Source organism: Herpailurus yagouaroundi, unplaced genomic scaffold (genome assembly GCF_014898765.1).
Source record: "Herpailurus yagouaroundi ecotype Mexico unplaced genomic scaffold, PumYag 28, whole genome shotgun sequence".
In the NCBI taxonomy this organism is placed as follows: Eukaryota; Metazoa; Chordata; class Mammalia; order Carnivora; family Felidae; genus Herpailurus; species Herpailurus yagouaroundi.
The window spans coordinates 39,152,009-39,171,955 of NW_024412376.1; the positions used below are offsets into that span (position 1 = coordinate 39,152,009).

At 33.0% G+C, this 19,947-nt stretch overlaps 1 protein-coding gene across 7 annotated transcripts in view; it reads left to right on the plus strand.

The window, feature by feature from the left end:
* LRBA (LPS responsive beige-like anchor protein) overlaps nucleotides 1-19,947 on the plus strand; it is a 772,087-nt gene that overhangs the window by 559,428 nt on the left and 192,712 nt on the right. For all 7 annotated transcript variants that reach the window (XM_040472514.1, XM_040472528.1, XM_040472537.1 and 4 more), the window contains exons 41-43: nucleotides 9,384-9,501; nucleotides 11,624-11,726; nucleotides 16,571-16,686. In XM_040472514.1, coding sequence (XP_040328448.1) covers nucleotides 9,384-9,501; nucleotides 11,624-11,726; nucleotides 16,571-16,686 — 337 coding nt within the window. The remainder of the gene's footprint in view (nucleotides 1-9,383; nucleotides 9,502-11,623; nucleotides 11,727-16,570; nucleotides 16,687-19,947) is intronic.

Genomic DNA, 19,947 nt, shown 5'->3' on the forward strand with positions numbered 1-19,947 from the left:
AAAAAAAAAAAAACAAGAAATGTGTATTATAGAACATTCCAGTATATCTAAAATTAGACAGGTTTTTATTAGTGCTGATTTAAATTTAGCTTTTTGTTGAGACACAGAAAGCTCCTGACTTTAAAGGGTCAGTGTGTGGAATAATAGGAAATGTTACTTTATAGCCTGAATTTAATGACTATAGCATGTTATTCTCTTAAGTTTTTGAGACATGACTAATACATAAAGTATACACAAAAAGTGGGACACCTGGGTGGCTCAGTCGGTTGGATGTCCGACTTTGGCTCGGGTCATGATCTCACAGTTCGTGAGTTGGAGCCCCACATCATGCTCTGCGCTGACAGCTTAGAGCCTGGAGCCTGCTTTGAATTCTGTGTCTCCCTCTCTCTCTGCTCCTCCCCCACTCGTGCTCTGTCTCTCTCTCTCTCTCTCTCTCTCTCTCTCTCTCTCTCTCCTTCAAAAATAAATAAAAACATTAAAAAAAAGTATACACAAATAGTATATGTAAAGTATACATAAAGTATAATTTATATCACTATTTCTCCCCTATCATTGATGTAAGGAAAAGTTAAAGATAAGTATTTTTCAGCAAAAACAACTTGCACATTGTTAGCATAAAAAATGCAAAAGTGATTTTGAGGATAGAAAATGGCCAGAACAACATTAAGAATCATTTTAGGGACAAAATAGCTAAATTTGGGAAATGTTTTTCTTGGCCTTTCTCTAAGAGTATAGATTAATGCATAAATTTATGCATATTTATGTTTAATTTACTGATAAAATGACAACGTATTGGTGGTAATGATTGTCCTCTCACGACATTATGTTAGTTAGCAAAACTCTACTAGATAAAGGTAATAAACCTTGCTAAGATTCTGGACTGTATATCTTTTAGTAACCTTTTTACTACTACAAATATTGAAATTTTTTTAATAGTATTTCTCTATCTCATACTACAATCAAATAGAACATTTCTATAGCTTCTTCATGATAAAATTGACATTATGGCTTTTTAAAAATTATGTTTGTATTTAAAATGTATCTCCAACCCAAATATCTCTATTTTAATTCAGATAGTTATCTAAGTTTATTCTACTCTTTTTCTGAAAATGTAATGCCTAGCTCTTTACCTCATGTGCTGTTAGAAAAATAAAGTAAATACATTCATGTTCCTTAATATGCTTTTTTTGGTATATTTTGGATTCTTCTTTCAAAAATAATCAGATACAGATATATTTATGTTTTAAAAATTAAATTAAATATTAGTTGGATGATATATAAATACCTTCTTTGTTCTGTTTCTACATGATCACATTTGGCTTTGACTCATTAAGATATATATTAAATGTTCAATAAGAGATGGCTTTTATGATATGTCATTTAGAATGCAAATTATTTTTAAGCTGAAGAATATTGAAAATAAAACAGAACCAACTAAGGAGTCTGAATTATTTACAGGCTGGGGGCTTAAAGGTGCATCACTCCAGCACAAATATTAAATTATGAAATAGGAATTTCAGTTTGCCATAAATCTGTCTGCCATAGCAGCTTAAAATAAAATAGTTTTGCCCATCTAAAGCAACATCAATTTGCTAGTCAGTGCTTCATGTATCAAAGAGCATGCTGTGAAAATATCAATATCATTGGTTAATATAAATGAAATTAATTTTTAAAGCTGGGCTAAAGGTTGACATCTGAAAAATTGCATTACTTTGCAGAAGAGAAATTTCTGTCTTCTAGTGAAATTTCAGGTCATGAGGGCAAGTAATTTTCACAATCTTCAATGGGAGCCAGTGAAATATGAACTTCATTGTCACCTAGCCCCAAAGCGATAAGATAAAATGAGCTGATACATCATTTGCTGTGGTTTTATCATCTCCCTCAGTAATTGGAAGAGAAAACATAAGAGTGTATGTGTTTGTGTGCTCCCCTCTTGCCCCTCCCAGCTGCCCCATCATCCACACCCAGGCTAAAACCATTTTAGCCCAATCAATACAGAGGTCACGTAGCATTTTATTTATATATTTTTAATTTTTCATACTGACTAAACTGCCAAGTAGAACATTAGAGTAATGAATATGTTTAATTGAATTTGTCACCCATGAAAATGCTAAGGAGAATACTGTACTACATCATAGTACCTAGTAAGCAAAAGGAAGAAATTTACTATGTAGAAGGAAAAAAATAACTCATAATTAATTTAAAAGGTAATTTTCTTTCATATTCATAACTTTTGTATTATTGTTATCATTATTCTTTTCAAAGTTTGGACACATTCTGTGTGTTCATGGGTATATATTTAATAACAAAAGTAGTATTGTAAAGTTTCAACCAGAGTCAACTATATGTCATTTTTAAATTCAAGAAAGACCTCTGAGTTTTACTTTAAGAATATATCTTTGAAAACATAAAAGTTATATGGTTGGTGATGAAGTAAATCCATAAGCCAAATAGAATTCAATATTAATAGAATAATAAATTCTAAATTTGTGAATAAATTCTTGAGTGCTATGCTTTGATACCAAGTTTCAGAGAAAATTATATGCAGCAAAATCCAAAAATTGTGTAAATAATAGAATGGTACAACTTTAAAATACTTGATTAAAATTACTTCCATGAGTTTGTTAAAATGACAATTATTATAAATAAAACATATTTGTACATATATCTAGTAATGAGCTGCTATTAGAATTTTTTCAATATGTGCTTTCATTTTAAATGTATTTCAGATATTTACTGTTTTCCCCTATTAAGATATAATCTTTGTGACTAATTTATAATCCTGTTTCAAGAAAATGGGATATGAATAGTTTCTAGGCTTTCCTTCCATTGGTGTTATAGCTTAATTGATGGCATGGTTAGTTTGTATTTTGTATATTAAGTTTCAACATTTTTCTTGATGTTAAGTATATCTATATAGTTTGGAAATGGTTTTGTTATGAAATTTTAAGTATTCTTGGTGACATATATATTATCCAATTTTACCCTTTAATCACATTATTCAGAAATCAATATGGAATTGTCTCAATGAGTAAAACCTTTCCAAAAATTGACAGATATTTGGGACTAGTTTACGCAAAGCTAGTCTTAAACATTAGAAAGAATAGTATTTTAAAGTCGTTTACTGATTCTATATATGCAGACACCCGTGTAAATATTTATTTTTGAGGTAAAACATTTTATCACTTTTTAATATTTTCCCATTTAAAATTGTTTTAAAACATTTTCAATTGATTGAGGATAGTTTGTATAGTTTTTGAAAACCAAACCTTTTATTTTACTTGAGTGAAGCAACTACAACTTTATATTTAGAGTTTATTTAAAAATTTCTAAAGCTTGATAGTCCATAAAAGTATTATGCATTTGGGCAATAAATATGTTTCTGTTTTGTTCTCTCTTGAGGATGAGCAATTAGAGGAAAGTTCTATATAGATAAATTCATAAGCTTTTCAAAATGAATGATTAAAGAGAAAGTGAAAAAATTATTTGCTTTCAAGCTAATAAATGCAACAGGGTGAAGAAATTTTCATATGTATTCACAGTATACTATTTGAAAGATATAAGAAAGCATTGTGTGTATTATTTGGGGAAAATAATATATCCCTTTTCAGAAGGCACAGTTTTCAGATAACAATTTTAAAGAATATGAGTTTGATAATTTTAATGTAAAGAAATGTTATATACACACGTGTGTGTGTGTATTTGTGTATATTTAAATAAATATCGATTTCTCTTTCTCTCTTACCTCAACATTTAACTAATAAATCATCTTTGTTGAACAAATTATTTAAAAAAAAGAAATGTGAATTTACTTCTACTATTAATACTAACCATATTAAAACAAGGTGGTAAACATTCAAAGAGTGCTGTGGGCTTAAGCTTTCAAGCTATTTTAGATTGGGGGTCATAACTGCAGCGCAATGGTAATGATACGGTTTCCATAGCAACTGATTCATTGGAGGGCTAGACCTCTGTCTAGGGTGCTGTCAGTGTATGTAGAGTTTCAGTGAACAGAAAGTCCCAAAGAAGGGTCTGCTTCTACCTAATCCAGTTTTAATTGAACTCTAGAGACTTTGAAGTGAAGCCTCGGACCAGGAATATACTATTCCAATAAGAAATAAACCTCTTGCTTAGCTAGGCCTCAGCTGCATTTCAGTACTGACACCTTTTCCTAATGAATACTTTAAAGAAATGTTATTGTATCAATTTCAGCTACTAATTCTGTTAGTTAAAAGATTTTTTGTTTCTATTTTAAACCCGCCATCTTGACCGTAAGTATAGAATTTCATTTGTTAACTCTCTTGGAGTCAGGCTAGTTTTCATGTGTGATTTCAATGTTTGATATTTTTGGCAATTTTAAATAATTTTGTCTGTGTCTCTTCCTGTTTCTCTTTCTCTGAGTTTTAACACAATAGACCTGCTTATATTTAATTTTGAAAGCACATTACTGGCTTTCATTCAATATGGGTTTGAAAACATAGAAAACAATGCTGGATATTATGTATGGATATATATGTGCTAACAGTATAAAAACTGACATAGGAATGATAAACCTTAAAACAAGGGCAGTGATTGACTCTTACAAAGGAGGAAAATGGTATCAGGAAGGTTATTTATGGGAATTTCAGTACTATCTAAAAAGCTTTATTAATTAAAAAATTTTTTTAAATGTTTATTTTTGAGAGAGAGGGAGACAGAGACAGAGTGCGAGTGGGGGAGGGGCAGAGAGAGAGGGAGACAGAATCTGAAGCAGGCTGCAGGCTCTGAGCTGTCAGCACAGAGCCCGACAAGGGCTCGAACTCGTGGGCCACGAGATCATGACCTGAGCCAAAGTCAGATGCCTAACTGACTGAGTTACCCAGCGCCCCTTAATTTTTAAATACATGCAGTAATGTGGCATAAAGTTAGGATTTGAGTATTGGGTACATGGGGCTTATGTCATTTTCTGCAGTTGTGAATTTGTTTGATTTGGTCGTAAAGCATTTTATTTTTTTTTTTTAATTTTTTTTTTAACGTTTATTTATTTTTGAGACAGAGAGAGACAGATCATGAATGGGGGAGGGGCGGAGAGAGAGGGAGACACAGAATCTGAAACAGGCTCCAGGCTCCAAGCCATCAGCCCAGAGCCTGACGCGGGGCTCGAACTCACAGACCGCGAGATCGTGACCTGGCTGAAGTCGGACGCTTAACCGACTGTGCCACCCAGGCGCCCCTGATTTGGTCGTAAAGCATTTTAAAGAAGCATACCACTTCAAGTAGATTATTAAATGACTATATTGCTTAAAGGAATGGGATATAAATTGAATTTTTTATTAATTGACAAATTTTCAGTACATTACAATCTTATAATAGTATTTTAGTATATTTATTTCTGTTAATAATTGAAGTATCCTAGAATATAATTAAATGTTTAGTTGCATGACCATGATCTTACAATGACTGACGTCACCATTATGAGCAGCAGGTCTTCTTATATAGCTTTAGAGATATAAAAGGTAGAATTTTCATATCAATGTGTTCTTTTCATAGCATATCATAGACATTAGAAGAGCCCTTGTTATTTGTTTTCTTTCCTTTTTCACCTATAACCCAAGTACAGGAAGACAAATGTAGTTCATTAAAATTCTGATGGACTGAGTTCTAGTTTAACAAAATTTTAAGCCCCTTTTTAGAAATGTGACAATGTAGTGTATATATGTAAGCTCTGTACTTTTGGATTAGAGAATCTGGGAGTAGGCCAGACTCTGCCACTAGCTTTGAGGGACTTTGTATTAACTATATAATTTTTCTGACTCTCATTTTCCTTAGTAATATTGGATAGATTGGGGTATAAAGTGTTAAAGAACATATATTGAATTGTCTACTATTTGATAGGTCCAAGATGGCAAATTCAAATGCCAGTGGAAACTAGACAGATAATAGTAAATGAGTGAATGAGTGGAGACTGTGCCAAAATGGTGAGTGTGTATCATTTGTTACCATGTGACAGATAGACCTAGGTTTGACAGATGCCCCAGTTTTTCCCGAGAAACTAATCTAAATAATAATGTAAATCTCCATTTTTAAGGCATTTTAAATTACTTGAAATTTTGTTATAATATTAAAATGAAGTGTATTTGGGCCATATATGGAGGTTAGGTTGCCATTGATTGACTCATGTAATCATTCAGAAACATCTCCTTTGTGCTAGACATTGTTCTAGAAAATGGAAATAGACTGTACTTAAGTCTTTGTTCTAGTAGAACTTAGATTCCAGTGCTAAATAGAGGCAATAGAGAAGCAAGCAGATACTATAATTGCATGTAATGATGAATGTTGTGAAGGCAATATGGTGAGTTTGGGGGGGCAAGAGGTGGTTATGGAGGCAGTGAGGTTTAGATCCAGTGGCTTCTCTAAGGAGGTAACATTGAAGCAAGAATCTAATGTAAGAATAAGCCAGTCATGTGAAGATTTGAGAGAAGAACATTCACATCAGAGGAGGCAATAAATAAAAGGCCTCAAAGAAGAATGAATTGGGCTCATCAGTAAGTCCCAGATGTAAGACTTTATAAACAATTATAAAGAGCTTCCATGTTTATTATACATGTAGTGCAAAGCCACTGGATGGTTATTAAATGCATGTGATCTAATTTGTATTTTAAACTTTTTTAAAAAATATTTTTTCTTTGGCTCCTCTGGTCATAGTAGACTCTAGAAGTAAGATCAGAAGAGAAACCAAGTATGAGAACACTATAGACTCTGGAGGTTTAAACCTGCTGGTTATGGTGAGGGAAAGAGGTACATGCAACCTCTGCTTTCAGAAAATCTTGAGAGTAATACCTACAGCTTTGTTCTCTCTTTTCCTGTTTACTTCTTTTGCTCTTACTTACACAGGTATTGGCTATGTGAAAGTAGATTTCCATATCACCAATTTTAAAACTGAAAGAAAGTTTGATTTGTTGTTTGGTTCTTAGAATTTTTGTTTTGTTTTTCAAAAAACATTGAGACTTGGAATTGTTCTTTCATTTTTAAATCCTTTGGTGCCAGAAATATAATTTTTAGAAAAATCAAAGTACATGCTTTTTGCCCATTATTGCATTTGTCATTGAGGAATATAGATCTGTTTGCAGTTAAGATCTAGAAAATGGAAATAAAAATAGAAAAGAAAGTTTTCATAGCATAAATTCTTATTATTAATTATTTTTCCTTTCCTTGTTTATCCTGTCTTTGTCCCTCCAAAGCAGTATCATAATCACATGTCATTCTATTTGTATTGTTTAGTGGTGGTTACTTTTGAGAGATATAGCTTAATTGTTTACTTTGCTTTCATGGATTTTCATCACGTTTTGATAGTAAATATGTCTCATTTTCTTTATTAAATTAATATTAGGTGAAGTACTGGTGTGGAGAAATTCCACATCTGGTTTTCCTTTAACACCTTCATAATTAAGCTTTTGAAATGAACTTTTTAAAAGAAAAAACTTGAATAACAAAGCAACAAAGTGGCTTAGGACTAAAGACAGGATTACTCTGAGTTGGCAAAGCATTCTAAGCTATTGCGTCTGTCACATGGGATGACAAGAATTGTAACAAGTTACTCTGACAACCACCTACTCCATAGAGAGATTATGTTGAGTTCATTTGCAGGTTTGTGTTTAGCCTAGCTGACAAAATGATACTTAACCTCTTATACAGTCAGTCTTTGTGCTTTGTGAATGAGTGACTGTTGCCTTTAATAGTGACCTTAAAAGTGTGATTTTTTTAAAGCTATGAAATGAAATATATATATATTTTTTCATTTTATTGGAAAATAATTGACATACATCACTGTATAAGCTTAAGGCATACAGCATGATGGTTTGGTTTATATATATTGTGAAGTGATTGCCACAATATGTTCATGCATCTTCTCATATAGATACAATTTAAAAAATTTTTTTACACATTTTTAAAACGTTTATTTGTTTATTTTAAGCGAGAGAGTGGGGGAGGGGCAAAGAGAGAGAGGGAGAAAGAGAATCTCAAGCACGCTCCACGCTCAGCATAGAGCCCGACATGGGGCTCAATCACATGAACCAGAAGATCATGACCTAAGCTGAAATCAAGAATCAAACGCCCAACTGATGGAGCCAGCCAGGCTCCCCTCATATAGATAAATTTTTAGAAAATAGAACAAAAAGGGGGGAATATTTCTCCTTGAAATAAGAACTCTTAGGATTTACTGTAGATATATATTTTAAAGTATGTTAAAGGTACTTCTGCAGTAGAATCTAAAAAAAAAAAAGAAAACAGAAAACAAATTAATAAATAAAAGGCATAATCAGACCTATAAACAGAGAACAAACTGATGGTTACCAGAGGTCGAGGGTGGTGGGGGGTTGGGCAAAATTGGTAAAGGGGATAGGGAGATACAGGCTTGCAGTAAAAGGCACAGCATAAGGAATATAGTCAATGATACTGTAATAGCAATATAACGGGGTAGTCGGTAGCTACCCTTGTGGTAAACATATAGCATAATGTATAAACTTGTTAAATCACTACGTCGTACACCTGAAACCAGTGCAACATTGTGTTTCAATTCTACCTAAAAGAAAAATCCTCATATACATAAAAAATATTTCTGGTGACTCTAAAATCATTATTATATGAAACTGAATTGTATATGTGATCTGTAAGCATATAAGGTATTCTTTTGAGGTCTTCCTTCTTTTTAAGGTTTTATCTAAAACTTTACTTTCCATAAAATGATTCAAAACTCAGTCACTAAATAATGCAATGTGTATTTCCTGAAAAACAATAAATAGGATTACATCACTGCTTTTAAAAGCTCAAAATATATTTGTAAGTAAATGTTTTATAATTTTCCTCTACTTTTTCATTAAGCTTCCTTTCCATACATTGCAAGATGTTTTCTTTTTTTTTTTTTTTTTAACGTTTATTTATTTTTGGGACAGAGAGAGACAGAGCATGAACGGGGGAGGGGCAGAGAGAGAGGGAGACACAGAATTGGAAACAGGCTCCAGGCTCCGAGCCATCAGCCAGAGCCTGACGCAGGGCTCGAACTCACGGACCGCGAGATCGTGACCTGGCTGAAGTCGGACGCTTAACCGACTGCGCCACCCAGGCGCCCCCCCCTTTTTTTTTTTTTTTAACGTTTATTTATTTTTGGGACAGAGAGAGACAGAGCATGAACGGGGGAGGGGCAGAGAGAGAGGGAGACACAGAATTGGAAACATGCAAGATGTTTTCTTAGTTTCCCTCCAGATTGTTTCAGTATCTGTTTTTTCAGTTTTTAGAAATTATTTTTCTTAATAGGGTCTTTTCTATTTTATTCAAGAGAAAAAACAACAAGAAAAAAATTCAACTGCTGTTACTTACTTGGGCTTATTTTTTTTTCTCACTAGATCCTGGCATATACAGAAGGGTTGCATGGAAAATGGCTGTTCACAGAGATACGATCAATCTTTTCTCGTCGTTATCTTTTGCAAAATACAGCCCTGGAGATCTTTATGGCAAACAGAGGTAATATGTTTCAGAAGTAAATTGTTATAAAGCTAACCTCCACCTCTTTCAGATTTCATTTTTGAACATACCATATAGTTCCCAGTTAGGTAGTGATTTGTAGTCTAATCTCTGTCATACTGACCTCGTTTTTTGAATCACATGCATCTTCATGGGTTTTTCCCCCTTGATCATTCTTAGAATTATTTGTAGTAATTTTAGTTTTTTGGCCATATCATAGATTAGTGCAAAATTTTCTAAATATGGTGAATAACTAACCATTTAATCAGTTGAAGGGTTTTGGTATTCTCAATATTGCTCTGATGCTTAAACTCCTCCTGGAAGGTAGATGCATTTAGAAAGGGGAGAGGGTAATCAAATGATTCATATATTTATTCAATCTTTTGTCTAATCTATTGCCATTTATAAAGGGACCATCAGAAAATGGTCCTCAAGTGTCCTGGTTGCTTTGTATTACATCATTCTTGAAAGAACTAAAATTCAATTTGTGGGTTTAAAATGGAACTTGGTAAAATTCATTAAGACAAGAAGGAGAGACAAGGTGAACTTGAAGTAAAAGCATTGTTGGGTATGAGTGGAGGCATACAAGGGAAAATAATATAAAGCCTAGTGACTTCCTGTGCTTACTCCTTATACATAAGTAGATTAAAGTTTTATTTTCTCTTTCTATAATCTACAAGTTGTCGTTTAAAAAAGTCTACACATAATAATGTATATTCCATGCACACATTATTTTCCCTGTATGGAATCATGTGTCTTTAGAATACAAATTTCTTTAGGTAAAGATGTTTTTCCCTTTCCTATTTGGTCTCCTCTTCTATACATACCTCTTCTTCCTAATGTGAACATTATTTTTTCAGGCAAATAACCAAGTGAATGTTTCATGCTTTAGTTCAGCCTACATTCTTGCTGTCCCAAAGAGATTTTGTTTCAGTATTACAATATTTATTACTTGCTCATCCTCATTCATTTTTCTCCTTTAAAATTTCTTATGCATCCTTGCTATTGTATGTGTGTTTTTCTTTTGCCTTTCCCCCATGGCCTTGGGTTATCTGCCATAACTTAATGTTAGTTTTGTTGTTGTTGTTTTCCCTATATTCAATGTAATAATGGGTATGTAAGGATGGCATATTCAAAAGATATGTTGGATATGTATATGTCAGTTCCAAATATGTTTTAGATACTTAGTGAATGACCATGTATTTTCTTTACCTGAAACTTCTTGGTAATGTCAGTATTCAAAGCTATACCAAATTGACAAATTTTTTTTGGAGTGAATTTTTTTAAGCTAGGTAGAGAATAAAGATCGTTTTCTAGATGAGTACTTATTTCAAGCTTATATATGGTCATGATATTGCAATTAATGTAGTTAAAATTTTAAGACTATCCAATTTGATATCTTCAAACTTTTCTCTCCTGATTTTGACTTTCTTATTTTCATATTTCTTAAGGATGGAAATTTATAGATGACTATAATTAACATTTATATACTGAATATTTTTATGTATATTTATATGTTTCTTGATATTCTCAAAATGTGTAATTATTGAAATAGAAATGTTTAGAAGACATTTAAATTTGACTATTATCTATAGAGAAGTTTTTCCTTTAGGTCATTCTATTTTATGTGAAAATATAAATTAAAAACATAAACATTGTAAAGAGAATAATTTTTAAACTGTTAATTATTGGAAATAAATAAAAGTGACAGTTTAGCACCTATATCTGTAATCTTGGTGTTAGATTGTTAACTATAAAACTTAAAACCTTAAATATTTATTTATAGAAACTCAAAGATACATATATTTAACTTGTTAAAATTCAATTTTGTAAATTCAAAGTTGTAGTTAGATAATCTCAGCTTCATTTCATATTGGTGCAACAACAATTTTTAGAACTTCTGACAGCATTTAGAGAAAACTGTTTATGGTTCAGGAGTTTGTAAGTAAAATGACTATCACCTCTGGAAAATTAATGCTAAAATTTGATATGCACTATAATAAAAGTAATATGGCAAGAATTGTATACCTTAACTAAGAGTAAATATTTATTAGACCAAGAAGTTAGTTTTCCAAAAAGGAAGCTGTATCGTGTTCTAATTTTTAAAAATTACTTTTCATAGTTGCTGTAATGTTCAATTTCCCAGACCCGGCAACAGTAAAGAAAGTAGTTAACTATCTTCCTCGTGTTGGTATTGGAACCAGTTTTGGGTTGCCTCAAACCAGGTACTGTTTTATGAGAAAATTTTGGAAAGTAATCTGTGTTAATATTTTTTCTTACTTGTTTTTAAATGCATAACCTTCTGTTGTATGTTTCACAGTAATGATGATTATTAATGCTTTGAGTCAGCTGAACCTCTGTCTGAAAAAACTAGAAAAAGAGGATCAAGTGTAAACCAAAGTAGGTTGAAACAAAACATAAACATAAAAGCAGAACATTCATCAAATATGAACAGAAACAGTGAAGAAAAATCAATACGATGAAAAGTTGTTTCTCTGAAAGGATATATAGAGTGTGTGTGTGTGTATATATATATATATATATATATATATATATATATATATATATATATGACTTATGAAGAAGAAGAAGACACAAAGTGCCAACATCAAGAATGGAAGAGGGGATATCACAACAGATCCTATAGATATTAAAAGGAAAATACTGACATATTATGAACAAACCTGTGCTACTTAGACAAGTTAGATGAAATGGACAGATTCCTTAAGAAGTAGGTAACGTTAATACCTCTACAGAGGAAAGTGAATTTATAGTTAAAGGTCTTCTGAGCTAGAGAATATTCCTAGCTCAAATGGTTTCGTTGACAAATTCTATAAAACATTTGATGAAAAAATATCATTTCTAAACAAACTATTACAGAAAATAGAAAAGAAGGATAACATTTTAAAGGTATTCTGTGAGGCCAGGGTTACATGAATTCCAAACCCACATGAAAGCGTTACCAGAAAAGGAAACTACTGATCATCTTGATTGGAAAAGAAGAAATAAAACTGTCTTATCAAGTCTGCTTTTCATAGGCTGCTTGAATGTTTGCATGACATGGGTGCTGACTTTCCCAGAGTAAGTGATCCAAAAGAGAATGAGTCAGAAGCCCCAATGTCTTTTTGTGACCTACCCTTGATAGGTAGAGTAGGATATTAATTCTGCTACATTGTGTTTATCATAAATGAGTCACTAAATACAGCCCAGGCTCCAGAGAAGGGGAAAGCTCCACTTCTTCAAGTGGAAGGAAGGTATCAAAGAATTTATGGACATATTTAAAACTACCACAGGGTATAACTCTTATGCAAAGAGGTCACCAAAATTGGCCTTTCTAGATTATAAGCAATAGTAGATTTTTAATGCCAGTGAAGATTTTGATTAGATAGTTTTATAATTTAGTGAGGAATTTCAGGTTCAGGATGAACCTTACAACCTTAGAATGGCCTAGTAAATTTCTTTATCTAAATAGCTTTATTCATCAACTAATATGTGTTATCATACTTGGGAAATCTTAATGATTTCCCACAGTTAATGGAAGCTAGAAGTAGGTTAATTGATTAAATTAGCCATTTAAATAGATCTTAAAAACTTAGAGTGTGCCTGTCATCTAGCAGTGTGCAAAATAGGTACCATCTTACCCATGCATGTTTTAACAAATATGCAAACAAAATAAATAATTGTGTAAGTGACAGGAGGGATATAATTAGGGTGTTGTAATAATGATTAGTGGAATAGAGATGGGATGGTTTGGATTAGGTAGTCAGAAATATCTTCCTGTGTGACTTTTAAGTTTTGATTTGAAAGAACAGAATCAGCTTACCTTTGAAAGAGGGAATAGCATATGCAAAGGCCCTGTAATAAGGTGAAGTTCCTTAAAAAACAAATATGCAAACAAAAGAATGTTTTAAGGAGTGTTGGAAGGCAGATATCATTGGAATTTAGTGATCTTGAGAAGAGAGGGTCAGTTCAGGGACAGGAATTTATTGTGGAAATCCAGGTGATATTTGGTGCTGATAGTGCAGTTGAAGAGAGACATTCTTGTTTAGAAATTTTGAGGACATACAGTTTGTATGACTTAGAGATTAGTTAGGTAATGAGGATAAGAGAGGGGGTGTCCAAGCATGTTTTGCCAAGTTTCAGTTTAATCTGCTGAGTGGCACTTATTGATATTGGGAACAGTGGAGAAGAAATAGTTGTATATATATATCTCCCTAAGGGTGGGGTTGGGGTTGTGGAGAGGAGGTGGGTGGACAGATTATGAGAAGTTTAGTTTTAGATCTATTGAAATTGAAACTCCTGAGAGATGTCCCTACTGAAATATTGAATGGGAAGTTAGAGCTCAAGAGAAAAGTATAGTATTTGGGAAACACTTAATGTTGAAAGACTGAATGCTTTCCCCTAAGATCAGGAAGGCTAGAATGTCTCTCATTTTCACCATTTCTATCAATATTATATTGGAGATTTCAGCCTGTACAGCAAGAAATGCAGAGAAGGAGGGAGCAATTAAAGGCATCCAGATTGGAACGGGGGGAAAATGTCTTTATTCCTAGATGACAAAAGAAGTGTAAGATTTGTACAATTAAAACTATAAAATATGGCTGATAGAAATTAAAGGCATATCAAATAAATGGAGGCATTCCATATTTATGGATCAGAAGATAGATATTCAGCATGATTAAGATGTCAGTTTTCTCAGATCTATAAATCCAGTGCAATCCCTATCAAAATCTAGCATACTTATTTGGAGATATCGAGAAGCTGAAATGCAGTGGATTAGAATTACCAAAATATTGAAACAGAAGAACAAAGTTAGATGACTCCCACTACCTGATTTCAAAACAAAAACTAACTATAAAGCCACAATGATCAATATGGTCTGGTGTTTATAAAAAGATAGGCATATAAATCAATGAAATAAAATTGAGACTACAGAAATAAACCCTGCATTTATGATGAGTTATTTTTCAACAAAGGTGCTAATACAATTCAGTGAGGGAAGGATAATCTTTAAATAGTGCTGAGACAATGGATAGTTACGTGCAAGTAAATGAACTTCAACACTTACCACACAGCATTCATAAAAAAAAAAAAGAAAATAGCTCAAAGTATGTCATAGAACTATATTTAAGAGCTAAAACTAATTTTTTTAGTACCAAAGAATTTATGATATAGGAGAAAAGCTTCATGACCCTGGAGTAGGCCAAGAGTTATCAGATTTGACACCAAAAGCATAATCCATAAAAGATAAAATCGAGAAATTGGATTTAATAAAAATTTAAAACTGTTGTGCTTTAAAGGATACCACTAAGTATATGAAAAGAGAAGCTATAGACTGAGAAAATATTTGTACAAAATGTGTCTTATAAAGATCTTGTATATTCAGAATGTATACAGAACTCTCACAACTCAATAAGTAACCTTAACGAATACAGGAAGAAAAGATTTAAATAGTCATTTCACCAATGAAGGTACACAAATGGCTAATAAGCCATGATAAGTTGCTCAACAATGTACATTAAAACTATAATAAGATACCATTTTACACTCACTGGAATGGTTATAGTAAAAAATATATACAATAGCAAGTATTGGCAGAGATGTGGAAAATTGGAACTCCATATGTTGCTTGTTGAAATGGAAAACAATTTGGCAAATTTCTTTAAATTTATTTGTTTGTTTGTTTGTTTGTTTATTTATTTATTTATTTTTTAATTTGGCAAATTCTTAAGAAGTTAGCCTAAACCCAACTTACAACTCAGCATTTACACCCTTGGGATTCTACAACCCCCCCCTCCTCCCAAAATGAAAACATATGTTCATATAAAGACATATTTGTGAATATTCATAGTAATACAAAGTAGAATAATAATAAGAATCTAAAACTGGAAAAAATTTAAATATCCATCAGCTGGTGAATGGATTTTTAAAATGTGGTATATTCCATACTCATAGGCTGGAATACTATTCAGCAATCAAAAGAAATGAATTACTAATCACATGCTGCCACATTGATAAATCTCAAAAACATGGTTAGTGAAGAAGCCTGATGCAGACTTCATGATGTAGGATTCCATTTATCTGAAATGTCCAGAAAAGGCAAGTTTATAGAGACAGAAAGCATATTGATAGTTGCATAGAGCTAAGGATAGGAACAGGGATTAACTAAATAGGCACAAGGCAAGTTTTTGTGGTGGTGAAATGTTCTGAAGTACATTGTGGTGATAATCTCACAACTCTAGAAGTTTATTAATAAATCATTGAATAGTATACTTACATGGATAAGGGTTATGATATGTAAATTATACCTTTGATAATAACACTGAAAAAAATATTGTTACCTTGTCCTTGGTTCTAGACTCTAAATGTAATAATTAATCCTGCCACCTGTTTTCCACTGTTACTTAGTATTAGTTGCATCTTTTGTTACTTACATTGCATTCAGAAAACATAGAAAACTTGGTCTTCTATTACTAAGCTGTACACAAAAAAAAAATTATAGTTTCTCTTATCTTTATCCCACCCCATGAATAGACACCTAAAGAGTTTAGAATCCTTCTTTCCCCTGTCATAAAGAGTATATAAGAATAATATTAAATTTACAATGTACAAATGTATTATCTTTAAGAAAACTATTAATAAAGATGTGCATACAATTTTAGATACATTTCTCAATTACTATAACTTCTTTTATATCAGTAAATCAGTAAGTTATTAATCATACTATTATTGATCAACACTTATGGAACCTAGATATTAATAATGGCTTACTTTGTTGGGATGAGTACTGGCTGTTGTATGGAAACCGATTTGACAATAAATTATATTTAAAAAATAATGGCTTACTTTAATGCATACAACATGTATCATGGACCTGTGGCCATTCCAAATCATGTAACCATTAACTGTGCATTGAAATATTTCTTCTATTCATTAGTATAACATGAATAGAACTTTTCACAGTATACAGATATCATTTTGTATATCAAATGTATAGAAAAAGCACAGATATTATTTTGTGATGTAATTAAGCTTAAATCAATTCTACACCAAATTCTGTTTTTTGCAGGCGTATTTCATTAGCTAGTCCACGTCAGCTTTTTAAAGCTTCTAATATGACCCAGCGATGGCAACATAGAGAGATTTCAAATTTTGAATACTTGATGTTTCTCAACACGATAGCAGGTAATCTGGGCTCGGGTTTTGACTTATTTCAAATGATAAATTATTTTTTTTGAATGATAGATTATTATTGTGATATTATTTTGAGTACTAGTATAAGTAGCTTACTTTTATTTTCCTTTTTTAAAGTTTATTTATTTATTTTGGGGAGGGCAGAGGGAGAAAGAGAGAATCACCACTACAGAGCCTGACTCAGGGCTCGAACTCACAAACTGTGAGATCATGGCCTGAGACGAAGTCAGCCGCTTAACCAACTTAAGCCACCCAGGTGCCCCTTACTTTTATTTTCATTATTACTACATGAGTACCTTATCAAGAGTAATTTTGGTAATAGAGCTTATGGTTTTACATATAAACAGCTGGCTATTTGAATAAATTAAAAATGGGTGTACACCCATTATACTTTTTCCAAAAATATAAAATGAAAATTTACAATCTTACTAATATAGTAAGAATGGATGCATCATGGAATAGTAGAAATGGAAAGCCATATAAAATCTTAACCTGTTAATAACTTAATTATGAATATTATATGATGAAACAAAAATGCAACATGGAAAAAAGCAAACTGTGGGTAAAATATTAAGTAAAGGAATACTTATATTATGAGCCATATATGAAAATCTGAAGAGTAAATGGCTCTATGAAAGGTCTATAATCATGTAGTATTACTGAACATCACCCATCGAAGCACTTACATTTGAAAGAGAGTAAGAATAGAAATGTGTCATTACTTTTCATTTGTGATAACTAGAATGAAGAAAACATTGAATGTATTTGTGTGACATTTGAGATTCACTTCAACAAGCTGACACAGTTTGTATTTGAGGCACAAAGATACCAAGAGAAGTTATTTTAAGTATGTATATAAGCATTTACATGATTCTATAGCAAAGGGGTATTCAAAGTGCTATGGGGACTAAAAGGGCAGAGAGAAAGGGAAATTCTGTTATACTCATCCAGTTTATGGGAGTAAGGAAAAAATTAGGAAAGATTTCATGTTCATATAAGGATGGATTTTACTTTAGGAGCACCTGGGTGGCTCACTCGGTTAAGCGTCTGACTTTGGCTCAGGTCACGATATCATGGTTCATGGAATCGAGCCCCGCGTCTGGCTCTGTGCTGACAGCTCAGAGCCTGGAGCCTGCTTCGGATTCTGTGTCTCTGTCTCTCTTTCTCTCTTTGCCCCTCCCCCACTCACATTCTGTCTCTCTCTCAAAAACAAATAAACATTAAAAAAATTTAAAAGGGGGTGCCTGGGGCGCCTAGGTGGCGCAGTTGGTTAAGCGTCCGACTTCAGCCAGGTCACGATCTCGCGGTCCATGAGTTCGAGCCCCGCGTCGGGCTCTGTGCTGGCAGCTCAGAGCCTGGAGCCTGTTTCAGATTCTGTGTCTCCCTCTCTCTGACCCTCCCCCGTTCATGATCTGTCTCTCTCTGTCTCAAAAATAAATAAACGTTAAAAAAAAATTTCGTTTTAAAAAATTAAAAAAAAAATTTTAAAGTAAAGGATGGATATTACTTTAGCAGAGGTGGTAGTTGGAGATTAGAGGCGATGCCATGTAAAACTGAAGGCATAAGGAAGCATATAAAGATGGGAAAATATGAACTATAGCTAGAGAATGATTAATGGTATAGTTTATATATATGTATATGCATGTGCACATGTAAAGCATGTATTCATAAAAGTATAATGAGAAAGAAAATTAAAAAGTTGTTATGGAGATACATTGTACAAGATTTTCTGTCAGTTTGAGGAGTTAGCAGCCAATTCATTGGGACGCTTGCAAGATTTTGAACAAATAAGTGATATTAGAACTCTATGGAAAATTAACTTGCAGGCAGAATGAAGGATAAACTGGAGTGGAGAGAAACTTGGCAGAGAGCAGAGTTAAGAAGTAATTGTATATAAAAAAAGGGGACTTGCATTAAAGAGGTGACAGTGGGAATTTAAGGATTAAATAACATAAGATTTACAAGGTACAAAACATTTGACATCCAGATGACTGAATGTAGGGGGTAAATGGGAAGAAAGTGTTACAAAAGGCTTCCAGGCTTCTGGCCTGAATCATTAGGAAAATGGTGGTGCCATTAACAGAAAGGAAGTCAGAAAAGATTGATCTAGGGAAAGATGATGATTTTAATGTGTAGCTAGATATCCAAATTAAGATATTAAAAATATTTTTTAGAAGTATAGGTCAAAGAGGGTATTTGGAATTTGGAGATAGGACATGGAATTTCATCTGCATAGATTGGAAATCACCAGGAATTAGTTGAGATTACCAAGACAAATAATACAGAAAGCAGTGAGACAAGGTCTAGGATTGTTCTTGTGCATGGCAAGAAGACAAAGGGAAAGTTAGTAAAGAAGAGAATGAGTGATCCCAGAGTTTATAGACGCTGGGATCTATAGACAGAAAGGTCTTGGTCACTTGTATCAAATGTCATTAGAGAGGTACAAGAGAATTAAGAATGAGTACAGGCGATGCCTTTAGCTTTGGCATTTGGGAACGTGTTGGTTACCTTTGGGGTTTATTTTATTACTTTAAACTTTATTTTGAGAGAGGGAGAGAGGGAGAGAGGGGAGAGAGAGAGAGAGAGAGAAAGAGAGAGAATGTGACCTGGGGAGGGGCAGAGAGAGAGGGAGAGAGAGAGAATCCCAAGCAGGCTTCTGAGCCTGACTCAGGGTTCAAACTCACAAGCCATGAGATCATGACCTGAGCTGACATCAAGAGTTGGGCACTTAACCGACTCAGCCACCACCCAGGTGTCCCTCTAGGGGTTCATTTTAAAAGCAAACAAAAAAGGTTGATTATAAGAACTGAATGGTTGGAGATGAAATGAGAACATTAGATATAGATGATAGTCTTCTTGTATAATAGTAGAGAGAATGGATTAAGGCAAAGGTGAGAAACCATCAAAGGGGGACAGAGAGGAACAGTAACAGTGCAAGTTACGAGTGAGATAGGCTCGAGCTCAGGTGAAGGAATTACAGCTCACAAAGTATAAAAGCACTGTTAGAGAAGGTTGGAAGAAAGGGAGTATTATGGAAATGGGAATTTAAGGGCTCACATTGAAAAGTCTAAATTTTACCGGTTTAAGGAGGTGTTCATCTCACAGGCAGTTGAGGAAAAGGAATGAAGAAAGATTGAACAATTGTGTTGGACTTAGATATTATGTAACTAATAACTGACAAGATTTTTAAGTAGTAGTGAGAGAAAAAGTTGAACGGACCTTTTTAATTAAGCATATGGTAAGTCAATGAAT